The sequence below is a fragment of the Puma concolor genome, chromosome D2 (genome assembly GCF_028749965.1).
Source record: "Puma concolor isolate L17-30 chromosome D2, mPumCon1.1.hap2, whole genome shotgun sequence".
NCBI lineage: Eukaryota > Metazoa > Chordata > Mammalia > Carnivora > Felidae > Puma > Puma concolor.
This window is the reverse complement of record NC_141677.1, coordinates 73,147,635-73,159,932: the sequence shown is the minus strand read 5'-3', so window position 1 is coordinate 73,159,932 and position 12,298 is coordinate 73,147,635. Positions and strand designations below refer to the sequence as shown.

At 35.6% G+C, this 12,298-nt stretch overlaps 1 protein-coding gene across 2 annotated transcripts in view; it reads right to left on the bottom strand.

Moving 5' to 3' along the window:
- The window catches only part of ATRNL1 (attractin like 1), a 772,750-nt gene that overhangs the window by 587,105 nt on the left and 173,347 nt on the right, over positions 1-12,298 (bottom strand). For both annotated transcript variants that reach the window (XM_025917756.2, XM_086680957.1), the window contains exon 18: positions 1,532-1,750. In XM_025917756.2, the coding sequence (XP_025773541.2) occupies positions 1,532-1,750 (219 nt within the window). The remainder of the gene's footprint in view (positions 1-1,531; positions 1,751-12,298) is intronic.

Sequence of the window (12,298 nt, the reverse complement as noted above, 5' to 3'; positions counted from 1 at the left end):
ATGCATGGATTCATGTATCAACCTACACAGTGTCAGAAAGAACAGTTCTATAACACAAAAACTCCACTTTGAGGCCCCCTTGAAATTAATCCTTACCTTTACTACTTCTGGCAAATAACTGATCTGTTTTCCATCCCCACAGTTCTGCCTGTTCCAGATCATTTTATAAATGAAATTACACAACTTGTAGCCTTTGGGTCTGGTTTCTTTCACTAAGCAAAAAGCATTTAAGATTTAATCATGTTGTTTTACAAACCAATATTTGTTCTTTTTTGCTTTTCATATATTTCAAAGTTTATGCAGCAGGTATTGTTGCACTCTGCACCACATTCCCTCAGTCCATCTGGTTTCAGTACAGCACACCGTCGGTGACTCACCTAAACCAAGTTCTGCAATATCTCTACTTTTCACTAGCCAGGGCAAGCTAGTAACCAGACTGTTGGCACAGCTCCAAAGCACAGTACCTCCAAAGGCATCACCCAACCAATGAAGGATGAGAAGCCACAGATAAGTGCACCACCTTCCAGTCCCTCAGCAGGTTAACTCTGAGGAGCATTCTACATGGTCCTCGTAGGTCCCTAGTGGGTGTGAGTCCAAATTTCCGAGTATAGTATCCGGATTAGTAATTATTGGCATTATTAGTATTATTGGTTTTTCTCCCTTCTTTAAAACTCTCCCTTCCCTAAACTGTGCTTCCTAGGTTCACTTCCCAAATAAACTATTTCTCTTATCCTTGTGTTACGATGTCACCTGTTCTAAGACACTTTCCCCAGATATCCCTATGACTCATTCTCTCATCTATATGAAGTATTTATTGTTATTTCTCAGTGAGCTCTTCTCTCACCACCTTCTTAAATTGCAAGCCTTATTCCCCTTCCTTACTTTAGTTAATAGCATTTTATTTATTTAACAGCACTTAACCTCATATATGCATGTGTATAGAATTAATTTTATTAATTTCAACTAGGCTCTGTGAATGGAATAATTTTAGTCTAATTTGTTAATAATTGTGTCTCTAGCACTTAAAATGCCCCTTGGAACATAGTAGGCACTCAATAAAAATATATTGAATAAGTAATCTTTCAAGAAGGTTGTTTTTATTTAGCATAAGAGACTTCCTATGGAAAAAAACCTGAAAACTATTAACTTTCAAAATCCTATGGTATTCATAATGAGGCCAGCTGATTCCATCACAAATGTTATTTAAAACATTCTCACACTTAGCACAAAGTTTGCCTGGATCTTCTGCGTTGCCTCTGAATTCTAACATACCGTAAAACTATGAACAATAAAAGACTATATACTACAAGGTAGAAAACGGGCATGAGTCCAGTTTTCATATGAAGCCAAATATATTGTGCCAAACATAGTGTGTAGAATGCCATCTACACAACAGCGATGGATATAGGGAAGAATATTTTTTTATCGGTGAAATTTGAGTCCCATTATGTTTTTCTAAGTATTTATTATAAGAAAGACAAAATCATTCTTGGTTTCCAAACTGAAATCATACTGATCACATTTTTATTACCTGGACACTGGATAAAGGACCACTCATAGTTCTTTTCTTTAGGACAAAGACTGGAATCAAGAACCATCTCACTACTGTGCATTCCAACAAGCTTCATTGGTCCTCGCGAAGATCCTTCAATGCAGTGTCCTCTTCCTGTGTTACTAGGATCATTGCACCAGCCACATCCAGGCTGCTCCAAACAATGCCCACAGGTTCTCAATCCGGAACAATTTTGAGCTGCATGACAGGAACATTAACAAATATGTTATATGACTTTATATTCAAATAGAATTTTAAGCTAATGGAAAAATAAGTATGATCTGAAATAAAGAATATAAAAAGTTGTCTGTAGTTAATGTAAACACTTTTTGTAATAATACCAAAGAGTCAGCAGTTACTTAAAGCAAGTAAAACATACATCATGAACAAAGAGGAGATAAATGAACAAATAGGTGAAAAAGGGTGTGTGGTAACCATGACATAGAGAAAAATGAAGTCAGCACTTCAAGATTCCTGAGAACTTTGCCTCAAAGCGGATCCAGGGGCCTACAGACCACATTTGCCATTGTCTGTGATGTAGAGCCATGTTAGCTGTTCTTGTTGTGCCTAGTAAAGGCCTTCAAGGAAAAACTCTGCATCTGCCTGTGACTGTCCAGTGCAAAGGCTGCCTGCCCATTCCCTGAGATAGCTGAGCCCCATTTGTACTGCCTTTCACTGACGATGTTCTTCCCAAGGGTCCAAGATACTAGCATTTACCTAATCAATCTCACCTAAAGAGTCAAACTGGATGGGAACATGGCCACCAGATCCCTACCTCAGCCAGGCAACAAGCAAAGGCTTTACTGATTTTCAGGGCTGCAGAATATCCCTCCAAGATTCAAAGGTTGAGCTGAAGCTCAAACTTTTTGTTTAAATTATGAATAATCTATAATATTCAGCAATGTTATGAATATTGTGATATCTTTTCCAAGGATGAACATATTATAGTTTGCCATTATATATACCATAGCTACTATGTGATGCTTTAAAATTTTAATTCACAGAGTATCCTATATTGGGCTGAGACTTTCTTTCATTACTTTTATTGACATTTTGCTAGAAAAGGCATTCTTTGTCCTGGGAATTATTTACCTATAGACGACGGTGACAGAGGTACAAGACATCATGAATGATGTTTCTTCTAGCCACATGCTAGAAAAAAACTAGAGGGGGGAAGTGGTAATTTCTCGTAAACCAAATTCCATTCTTAAGGTGGTAATAACTTAATTTCCACTCAGTGTTTTGTTATTACTGGAAACGAAAAATGTTCCTCAGATTGCTGCAAACAAGAAAGGCACAAGCTTCTCAGTGAACATCAGGAACTCAATACAGTGAACTGCGTAGGGATAATAGAATATTGGTTAAAGAATTCATCAATTATAATATGATTTGTTATTAAGAATTTTTGGCATGCTGAGCATTTCAGATTGGAAAATAAGTACTGTCTCCTCTATTTCTTTAATAATAATTTAAAAAGGAAGAACACTGAACCATTGACTACAACTGGATAATGTTATTTTTGTAAACAAACAATCCATTAGCATGAACATGCTTCCTTTTAAAATTTACATTTTTTTCGGCAACACACAATGCTAAATGGTACATCACTTAAAGATCCTTAGATAACTGAACATTTCATATAGTACCATACCCCCTTAGCTTTCATGCGTTGAAATATGTCTCTTATATATATAATTGTAGCTACCCCACAGTATTGTTGACTGGGTTATTCTCATTGTCTTCTGGTTTCTAATTGTCTTATATAAAGTTGCTACAAAACCAATAGGAAATAATGAAAAATATAAAATTGGGTATGTTATCTTGACATTCCAATTATTTACTATCATGTGATGATTTGAAGTAGATCTCTACTAGGTTTCACCCAGAATAAATCTAGTTTTATATTTATGGTCTATGGAAAGTAAATTTTATTTTAGGACTCTCTTTTTAAGGGTATATAACCAACAAAATGGCTTGAAGAAGCATTACACACAAAGTAAATCTAAACTATTCTCAAGCATTCCTGTTAATGCTTTCCAAACAGCTGGGGAAATCTTAGATGAAAGAAGGCCCAGTTTCTTGTACTGGCTGATTGACAAACTAGTAATCTTCTAATTCCGTTTATTTATTTGATTTTAGGCTTTAATAACAGGTTACAAAATGTCATGCTCAGAGCAACATTTTATTCTGTTAGATTTTATTTTACATATGAAATTAGTGCATAAGGTAATGTCGGTTTTCCTTTTACTCAAGAGTACAACAAAGCAACGGGCATTGCTGAAACATTAACAGGAAAATCCATCTCTAGTATTTAATAATGATTCAAATACTGACAAAAACTAATGTTTTTTAGACAATAATACAGGAAAGATTTTGTAGGCTATGCTATTTTTCTAAGTTATGAATAGTAGCGAGACTGTGTGTAAACCACAAGTAATTAGAGCAATCATTTTTATTTTTTATTTTTTTTAATTTTTTTTTTCAACATTTTTATTTATTTTTGGGACAGAGAGAGACAGAGCATGAACGGGGGAGGGGCAGACAGAGAGGGAGACACAGAATCGGAAACAGGCTCCAGGCTCCGAGCCATCAGCCCAGAGCCTGACGCGGGGCTCGAACTCATGGACCGCAAGATCGTGACCTGGCTGAAGTCGGACGCTTAACCGACTGCGCCACCCAGGCGCCCCAATCATTTTTATTTTATTTATTTTGGGCTTTTTGAAAAATTAAGTTGTAAAACATTCAATATGGTTTTTGAAATGTGTAAGAATTTTAAAAATCAATCTGTAAGAAATTATGCCATCAGATGATTACTGGAGACTTCTGGTTTCTGATCCTGCATGTCATGGATTCAGAAGTTACCACTCCATCCAAACAAAAAGTAAAAAGCAGCACGAAATGAAAAGTCAACAACTCGTCTTAGATCTGTCAGAGGGGGTCACAGGGAAAATCACTGCGGAAAATTGGAGAGACAGAGAGGAGGATACAGAGAATTGTAATATACCAAATTTGAAACTTCTACGGGAACAGTGCCAGGGGAAGGAACTACGGAAGCTCACTGTGGGCAACTCTGAGAGTTAAAATTCCCAGAAGGACCCAGTCATGGGGCATTCACACACTTCTGTGAGTTTTACCTCCAAGTGCTCCCAGTGAACATCAAAGAAAAACCTTCTTCTGCTTCCAGCAGGCGAAGATATTTTGAAATATGCCAGCGTTTTCTGTTCTTCTTAACAAGGCCAGGAAAAACTATGTAACAGAGCCTAAACTACTGAGGTTTTTATCAGAGCCTAACTGACCCGTTAAAGAGAAATATCCAACTCTAGCCTGCTCTGGCCTTGCGCGTGGGAAAAGAGATACACAAATACAGCTCCCTCTGACCATCATGTGCCACCTGAGAAAGGGGAAAAAACTGAGATGCACTGGTGAAGTCCACAATATGAGGCACAATTTCACAAGAAAACTAAGACCTAATCATATATAGAACACTTCTGCTCCTTCCATACTCTACAACTGCAATGCTAAAAACCTATCCATTTACAGCAGTTTCTTCTACCCGTAAATCATATCTGGCTATCAAGAAAAAAATTACAAGCATACCAAAAGACAAAAAAACAATGTGAAGGTGTGTCTTCATGACTTAGTCAGTTAAACGTCCGACTTCGACTCAAGTCATGATCTCACAACTATGGGTTCGAGCCCCATATAGGATTCTGTGCCGACAGCTCGGAGCCTGGAGTCTGCTTTGGATTCTGTGTCTCCCTCTCTCTCTGCCCCTACCCTGCTCATGCTCTCTTTCTCAAAAATAAATAAACATTAAAACAAAAATGTGAGAAGACAGAACAAGCATCAGATCAGAAATGGCAGGAATATTGGAATTATCAGGCCAGGAATTTAAAACAACTATGATTAATATGCTAAAGGTTCTAATGGATAAAGTATCCATTATGCAAGAACAGATGAGCATTGTAAGCAAAACTATAAACCTCCCAGAAATAATATACAAGATCAAGATGACCTTGAGTTTGGTGATATTTTAGTTATGACACCAAAGGCACAATCCATGAAAAAAAAATTGATAAACTAGACTCCATTAAAATTTAAACTCAAATTTAAAATTTCTGCTTTGCAAAGATATTGTCAAGAGAATGAAAGTACAAGCTATACACTGTAAGAAAATATTTAGAAAAGACACATCTAATAAAGGACTGTTATCTAAAATACACAAAGAACTCTTAAAACTCAATAATAAGAAAATAAACAACCCAAGTTGAAAATGGACAAAAGACCTAAACAGACACCTCACCAAAGATACAGAGGCAAGAATGAAAAAATGCTCCACATCATATGTCAAGAGAAATGCAAACTAAAACAACGAGATACCACTGCATACCTATTAGAATGGCCAAAATCCAAAACACTGACAACACCAAATGCTGGTAAATATGTAGAATGCAAAGGAACAGAAACATCCATTGCTGGTGGGAATGCAAAATACAACCCCTTTGAAAGTCAGTTTGATGGTTTCTTACAAAACTAAACATTTTAACATACAGTTCAGCAATAACACTTTTCCGATATTTACCCAAATGAACTGAAAATTTATGCCCACATCAAAACCTGCACATGGATGTTTATTGCAGCTTTGTTCACAATTGTCAAAACTTTCCAAAAGCAACCAAGATTTCTTTTAGTAGTGAGTAGACAAACTGTGGTACAACCAGACAATGAATACTAGTCAATAAGCTATCAAGCCATGAAAAGACAAGAAGGACATTTAAATGCATATTACTAAGTGAAAGGAACTAATCTGAGAAGCTACATACTGTATGATTCCAACCATATGACATTCTGGAAAAAGCAAAACTATGGGGACAGTAAAATATTAGTGATTTCCAGGTGTTAGGGTAGACAGAAGGATGACTAGGCAGAGCTCAGAAGATTTTTAGGCAGTGAAACTGCTGTATATGATACTATAGTGATGGATACATGCCATTCTACAACTGTCAAACCCCACAGAATGTAGCACACCAAGAATGGAGCCTAATGTAAACTCTGGACTTTGAGCAACAGTGATGTTGCCAATGTAGGCTCATCACCTGTAGCAAATGTACCGCTCTGGTGGGGGATGTTGTCAGTGGGGGGAATTAAGCACATGTGGGGGCAGAGGACATATGGGAACTCTCTATATCTTCCTGTCAAAATTTCTGTGAACCTAAAACTGATCTAAAAAATAAATTGTAATCAATTTTTAAAAGATTACTTTCCCTAACTTCCATGAAAAAAAAAATGTTTAAATTGAACATGTATATAAACCTGCCAAATACTGAAAGAAATACAGATTTGTCAGATGTGTACTATATTCTCATGCTTCCTATTATTCCATTTTCACTGTATCAATTTAATTACATTTTATTTGAACATTTATATATTAAGAACTAAATCTTCTATTATTGCTTTAAATAATCTCCTTGAAGTTCATTTTCACAAATAGAATAACAAATATTTTAAGATAAACATATAAATTATTAATAATTGCAGTTATTAACAAAGCTTTCTCAGAAAACATTAGGCAAAATGTGTCTGAAGACACATATTTCTTTCTTCAAATTGTGAATTTTAAGTAATAATATGACAATATTATAACTGAAAAACACTAGGGAATATTATAAAACCCATATTTGTTTCTCATTAGCAAAGAACAGTTTCCTTCAAGTTCCATTTACTAGGAAACCTCAAATACCACTGAAACAAATTTCTGAGAGCAACATAAAATTTATACCATTTCTAATATAGTTTTATTTATAACTATAAGAATGCTTTTACTACTGTTAAACGTTTAGTGAAGGACTAGACAAATGTACTAAAAAACAATATAAATCCATTACATATAATACTAAAAAGATATAAAGTTAAATGTAAAAATATGACAAAAACATTGCCCATAAGCTGACATATTTGCAAAACAGTAACACTCAGCTACTTTTAGCACTCAGATTTTGAGCAAGGATCTGTATTCCCAATCTCTATTTTATTTCCTGGCATTTCCTCATTGCTCATTAAATGTCTGCTGGTTAAAACCAGGGAAAAGAAAGACATAATAGAGAAGGAGTTTGTTTCTCACAAGGAGTAGATTACTACAACATCCAAAAGATACAGGGTCTCCTTGAAGCAAAGTACAATGCCCTTCTTCCCACATGAATAAAGGGCATATAATTTACAGGGCTGTGGAACAAACATAACTGTTACTGGACATCAGCTGCGCAAATGGGTTTCGGATGGCCAAAGAGAAGGCAAGGCTGACAACAGACCCAACAGTGAAAGACAAGACCCAAGGAAAAGAAAATTCCAGCAGGCTAGACTGCTCAAGAACAAGTACAAAAAGTTGAAAATAAAATTCTCAACAAATCAAAATCAAGAAAACAAAGAGTCAAAAACAAAAGATATAAAAGCAGAACTTGACAACTGATCTAACACCCCTAGCGGACAACCCTACCAACAGCAGTTATTGTAATCAAGTTCATCAGTGGTGAAGGTGCAATTCATTACCTGTGTTTAAGTAGTTAATCATGTTCTATTTACCTTCTCAAAAAATGCAGTTACAGTTTTTATAGTGGAACTACAAGGTTCTCAAAAGCATTACTTTAAATAAATACAAATCCCCAAAAAAAAAACCAGGAAGAAGAATCTGAATCATAACAAACAAAGAGATGGAAAAAACAAGTGAATTTAAGACATACTGAGATTTATCTAGAAATTCCAACAACTGTTTTAAGATTTCTAAAAAGAGTAAATAGGAAAAAAACAATCTAATGATTAAAAACCATTTTTAGCACATAAAGAAAGTACTCATCAGATTCAAAGAGCCAATGGGAATCTATTTTTAAAATCCAACTCAATTAATGGAAAACTGAATTGAAATGAGTCGTAAAATTTGGAATGCCAAGGATAAAGAGAAAAAAATCTTAAAATCTTATATTTCTCAAAGAATTTCTTTAAAAAGAGGCTCCAAAAATTAATGAAAATCAAATTCACATGAGAATTCTCACTCACAACACCAAATGCTACAAGGTCTAAGGAAAGAATTACTTAGAACTACATATCCAGCCACTTTATCATTCACATGAACATAAAAAATACACTTTAGACATGAAAAAACTCAAAAACATTACTAGCCATAAATTTATTTGGAAAGAATTACTGAAGACTGTTCTCCAAAAGGAAAATAAATGAGAAAGAAGATATGGAATACAAGAAAGATTTGTGAGCAAAGAAGACAACTTAGATTTTTTCCTTTTTTTTTAATTTAAATATTAGTTAACATATGATGCAGTATTGGTTTCAGGAGTAAAATTCAGTGATTTACCACTTTCGTACAACACCCAGTGCTCATCACCACAAGTGCACTCCTTGGTACCTCTCACCCATCTAATCCATCTCCCACTCACCTCCCTCCTTCAACCCATAGTTTGTTCTCTATAATTAAGAGGCCCTCGTGGTTTGTTTCCCTCTCTTCTCTCCACCCCCTTCCCATATATTCATTTGTTTATTAAATTCCACATATGAATGAAATCATATGCTATTTGTCTTTCTCTGACTGACTTATTTTGCTTAGCATAATACATTCTAGCCCCATCTACATCATTGCAAATGGCAAGATTTCATTCTTCTTGATTACTGAGTAATATTCCTGTGTGTGTGTGTGTGTGTATATATATATATTATACACACACACACACACACACACACAGGAATACACACACACACACACACACACACACACACACACACACACACACACAAACTTCTTTATCCATTCATAGTCAGTGGACATTTGGGAACTCTCCATAACTTGGCTATTGTTGATAATGCTGCTGTAAACATTGGGTTGCATGTACCCCCTTTGAATCTGTATTTTTGTATCCTTTGGGTAAATACCTAAGAGTACAATTGCTGGACCATAGGGAAGTCCTATTCTTAGTTTTTTTGAGGAACCTCCATACTGTTCTCCAGAATAGGTATACCAGTTTGCATTCCCAACTACAGTGCAGGAGAACTCTCCTTTCTCTGCATCCTTGCCAACACCTGTTGTTTTTTGTATTGCTAATTTTAGCCATTCTACCAGGTGTGAGGTGGTATCTGTGGTTTTGATTTGTATTTCTCTAACGATGAGTGATGTTGAGCATCTTTTCATGTGTCTGTTGACCATCTGGATGTTGGCCATGTGTCTGTTGGCCGTCTTCTTTGGAAAAGTGTCTCTTCATGTCTTCTGCCCATTTCTTAACTGAGTTATTTGTTTTTTGGATGTTGAGTTTAAGAAGTTCTTTATAGATTTGGAGTACTAATCCTAAATTATCAGATATGTCATTTGCAAATATCTTCTACCATTCTCTAGGCTGCCTTTTAGTTTTATTGTTTCCTTTGCTGTGTAGAAGCTTCTTATCTTGATGAAGTCCCAATAGTTCATGTCTTTTGTTTCCCTTGCCTTCAGTGAAATGTCTAAGTAAGAAGTTGCTCCAATCATGGTCAAAGAGGTTTCTGCCTGTGTTCTCATCTAGGATTTTTATGGCTTCCTGTCTCACATTTAAGTCTTTCATCCATACTGAATTTATCTTTGTGAATAGTGTAAGAGAGTGGTCCAGTTTTTCCAACACAATTTGTTGAAGAGAAGATCTTTTTTCCATTGGATATTCTTTCCTGCTTTGTTGAAGATTAGTTAACCATAACGTTGTGGGTCCATCTCTGGGTTTTCTATTCTGTTCCATTGATCTATGTGCCTTTTTTTTTTAATTTTTTTAATGTTTATTTTGTTTTTGAGAGAGAGAGAGAGAGACAGAGCATGAGCAGGGGAGGGGCAGAGACAGAGGGAGAGACAGAATCTGAAACAGGCTCCAGGCACTGAGTTGTCAGCACAGAACCCGACACAGGGCTTGAACCCACAAAATGCAAGATCATGACCTGAGATGAAGTCAGATGCTTAACCAACTGAGCCACCCAGGAGCCCCTCTATGTGTCTATTTTTGTGCCAATACCACATTGTCTTCATGACTACAGCTTTGTAACACAGCTTGAAATCCAGATTCATGATCCCTCTAGTTTTCTTTTTTTTTTTTTTTTTCAGGACTACTTTGGCTATTTGGGGTCTTTTATAGTCTTTTATGTAGTGTACATATTTTAAGACTGTTTACTCTAGCTCTGTGGAAAATGCCGTTGGTATTTTGATAGGGATTGGATTAAATGTGTAGATTGCTTTGGGTAGTACAGACATTTTAACAATGTCTGTTCTTCTAGTCCGTGAGCATGGAATGCTTTTCGATTTCTTAGTACCCTCTCAATTTCTTCCATAAGTGTTCTATACTTTTCAGAGTATAGATCTTTTACCTCCTTAGTTAGGTTTATTCCTAGGTATCTTATTGTTTTTGGTACAATTAAAAATGGAACTGATTCCTTGATTTCTTTTTCTGCTGCTTCATTATTAGTATACACAAATGCAACAGATTTTTGCATTTTGATTTTATATCCTGCGACTGCTGGATTCACTTATTAGTTTTAGCCATATTTGGGTGCAATCTTTTGGGTTTTCTACATATAGCATCATGTCCTCTGCAAATAGTGAAAGTTGGACTTCTTCTTGGCCAATGTGGATGCCTTTATTTCTTTTTGTTGTCTAATTTCCAAGGCTAAGACTTCCAGTACTATGTTAAATACTAACGGTGAGAGTGGACATCCTTGTCTTGTTCCTGACCATAGGGAAAGGCTCTCAGTTTTTCCCCACTGAGAATATTATAATTCATATATGGCCTTTATGATGTTGAGGTATATTCTACCTCTCCCTACTTTGTTGAGGATTTTTATCAAAATTAGATGCTATACGTTATCAAAGGCTTTTTCTGCATCTATTGAGAGGATCATATGGTTCTTAACCTTTCTTTTATTAATGTGATGTGTCATGTTGATTTATTTGTGAATATTGAACTACCTGTGCAGCCTAAGAATGAATTTCACTTGATCATGGTGAATAATTCTTTTAAGGTACTGTTGAATATGATTTGCTAATAGCTTGTTGAGAATTTTGCATCAATATTCATCAGGGATATTGGCCTTTAATTCTTTGCAGTGAGATCTTTGTCTGGTTTGGAATCAAGGTAATGTTGGCTTCGTAGAATGAGTTTGGAAGTCTTCCTTCTATTTCTATGTTTTGGAACAGTTTGAGAAGAATAGGTATTAACTCCCCTTTAAATGTTTGCTAGACTTTCCCTCTGAAGCCATCTGGTCCATGACCCTTGTTTATTGGGAGATTTTTGATTACTGATGCAATTTCTTTGCTGGTTATGGGTCTGTTCCAGTTTTCTATTTTTCCGGTTTCAGTTTTAGTACTGTGTGTTTCTAGGAATTTATCCATTTCTTCCAAATTGCCCAGTTTGTTGGCATGTAATTTTTCGTAATATTTGCTTATAACTGTTTATATTTCTGTGGTGTTGATTTTGATCTCTCCTCTTTCATTTGTGATTTTATCTATTTGGGTCCCTTCTCTTTTCTTTTTGAGATGTCTGGCCAGGGGTTTATCAATTTGGTTAATTCTTTCAAAGAACCAGCTCTTACATTCATTGATTTTTTTAAATAAAGGATTTCCGGATGAATATACACTTGAACTCCAACTTGTTTAAGGTGATTCTGCAACTAACTGTGGTTGTGGAATGGGGACTCATGGGCACCTGCAGAGCATATTATTCTCGAAAAAAATTATAA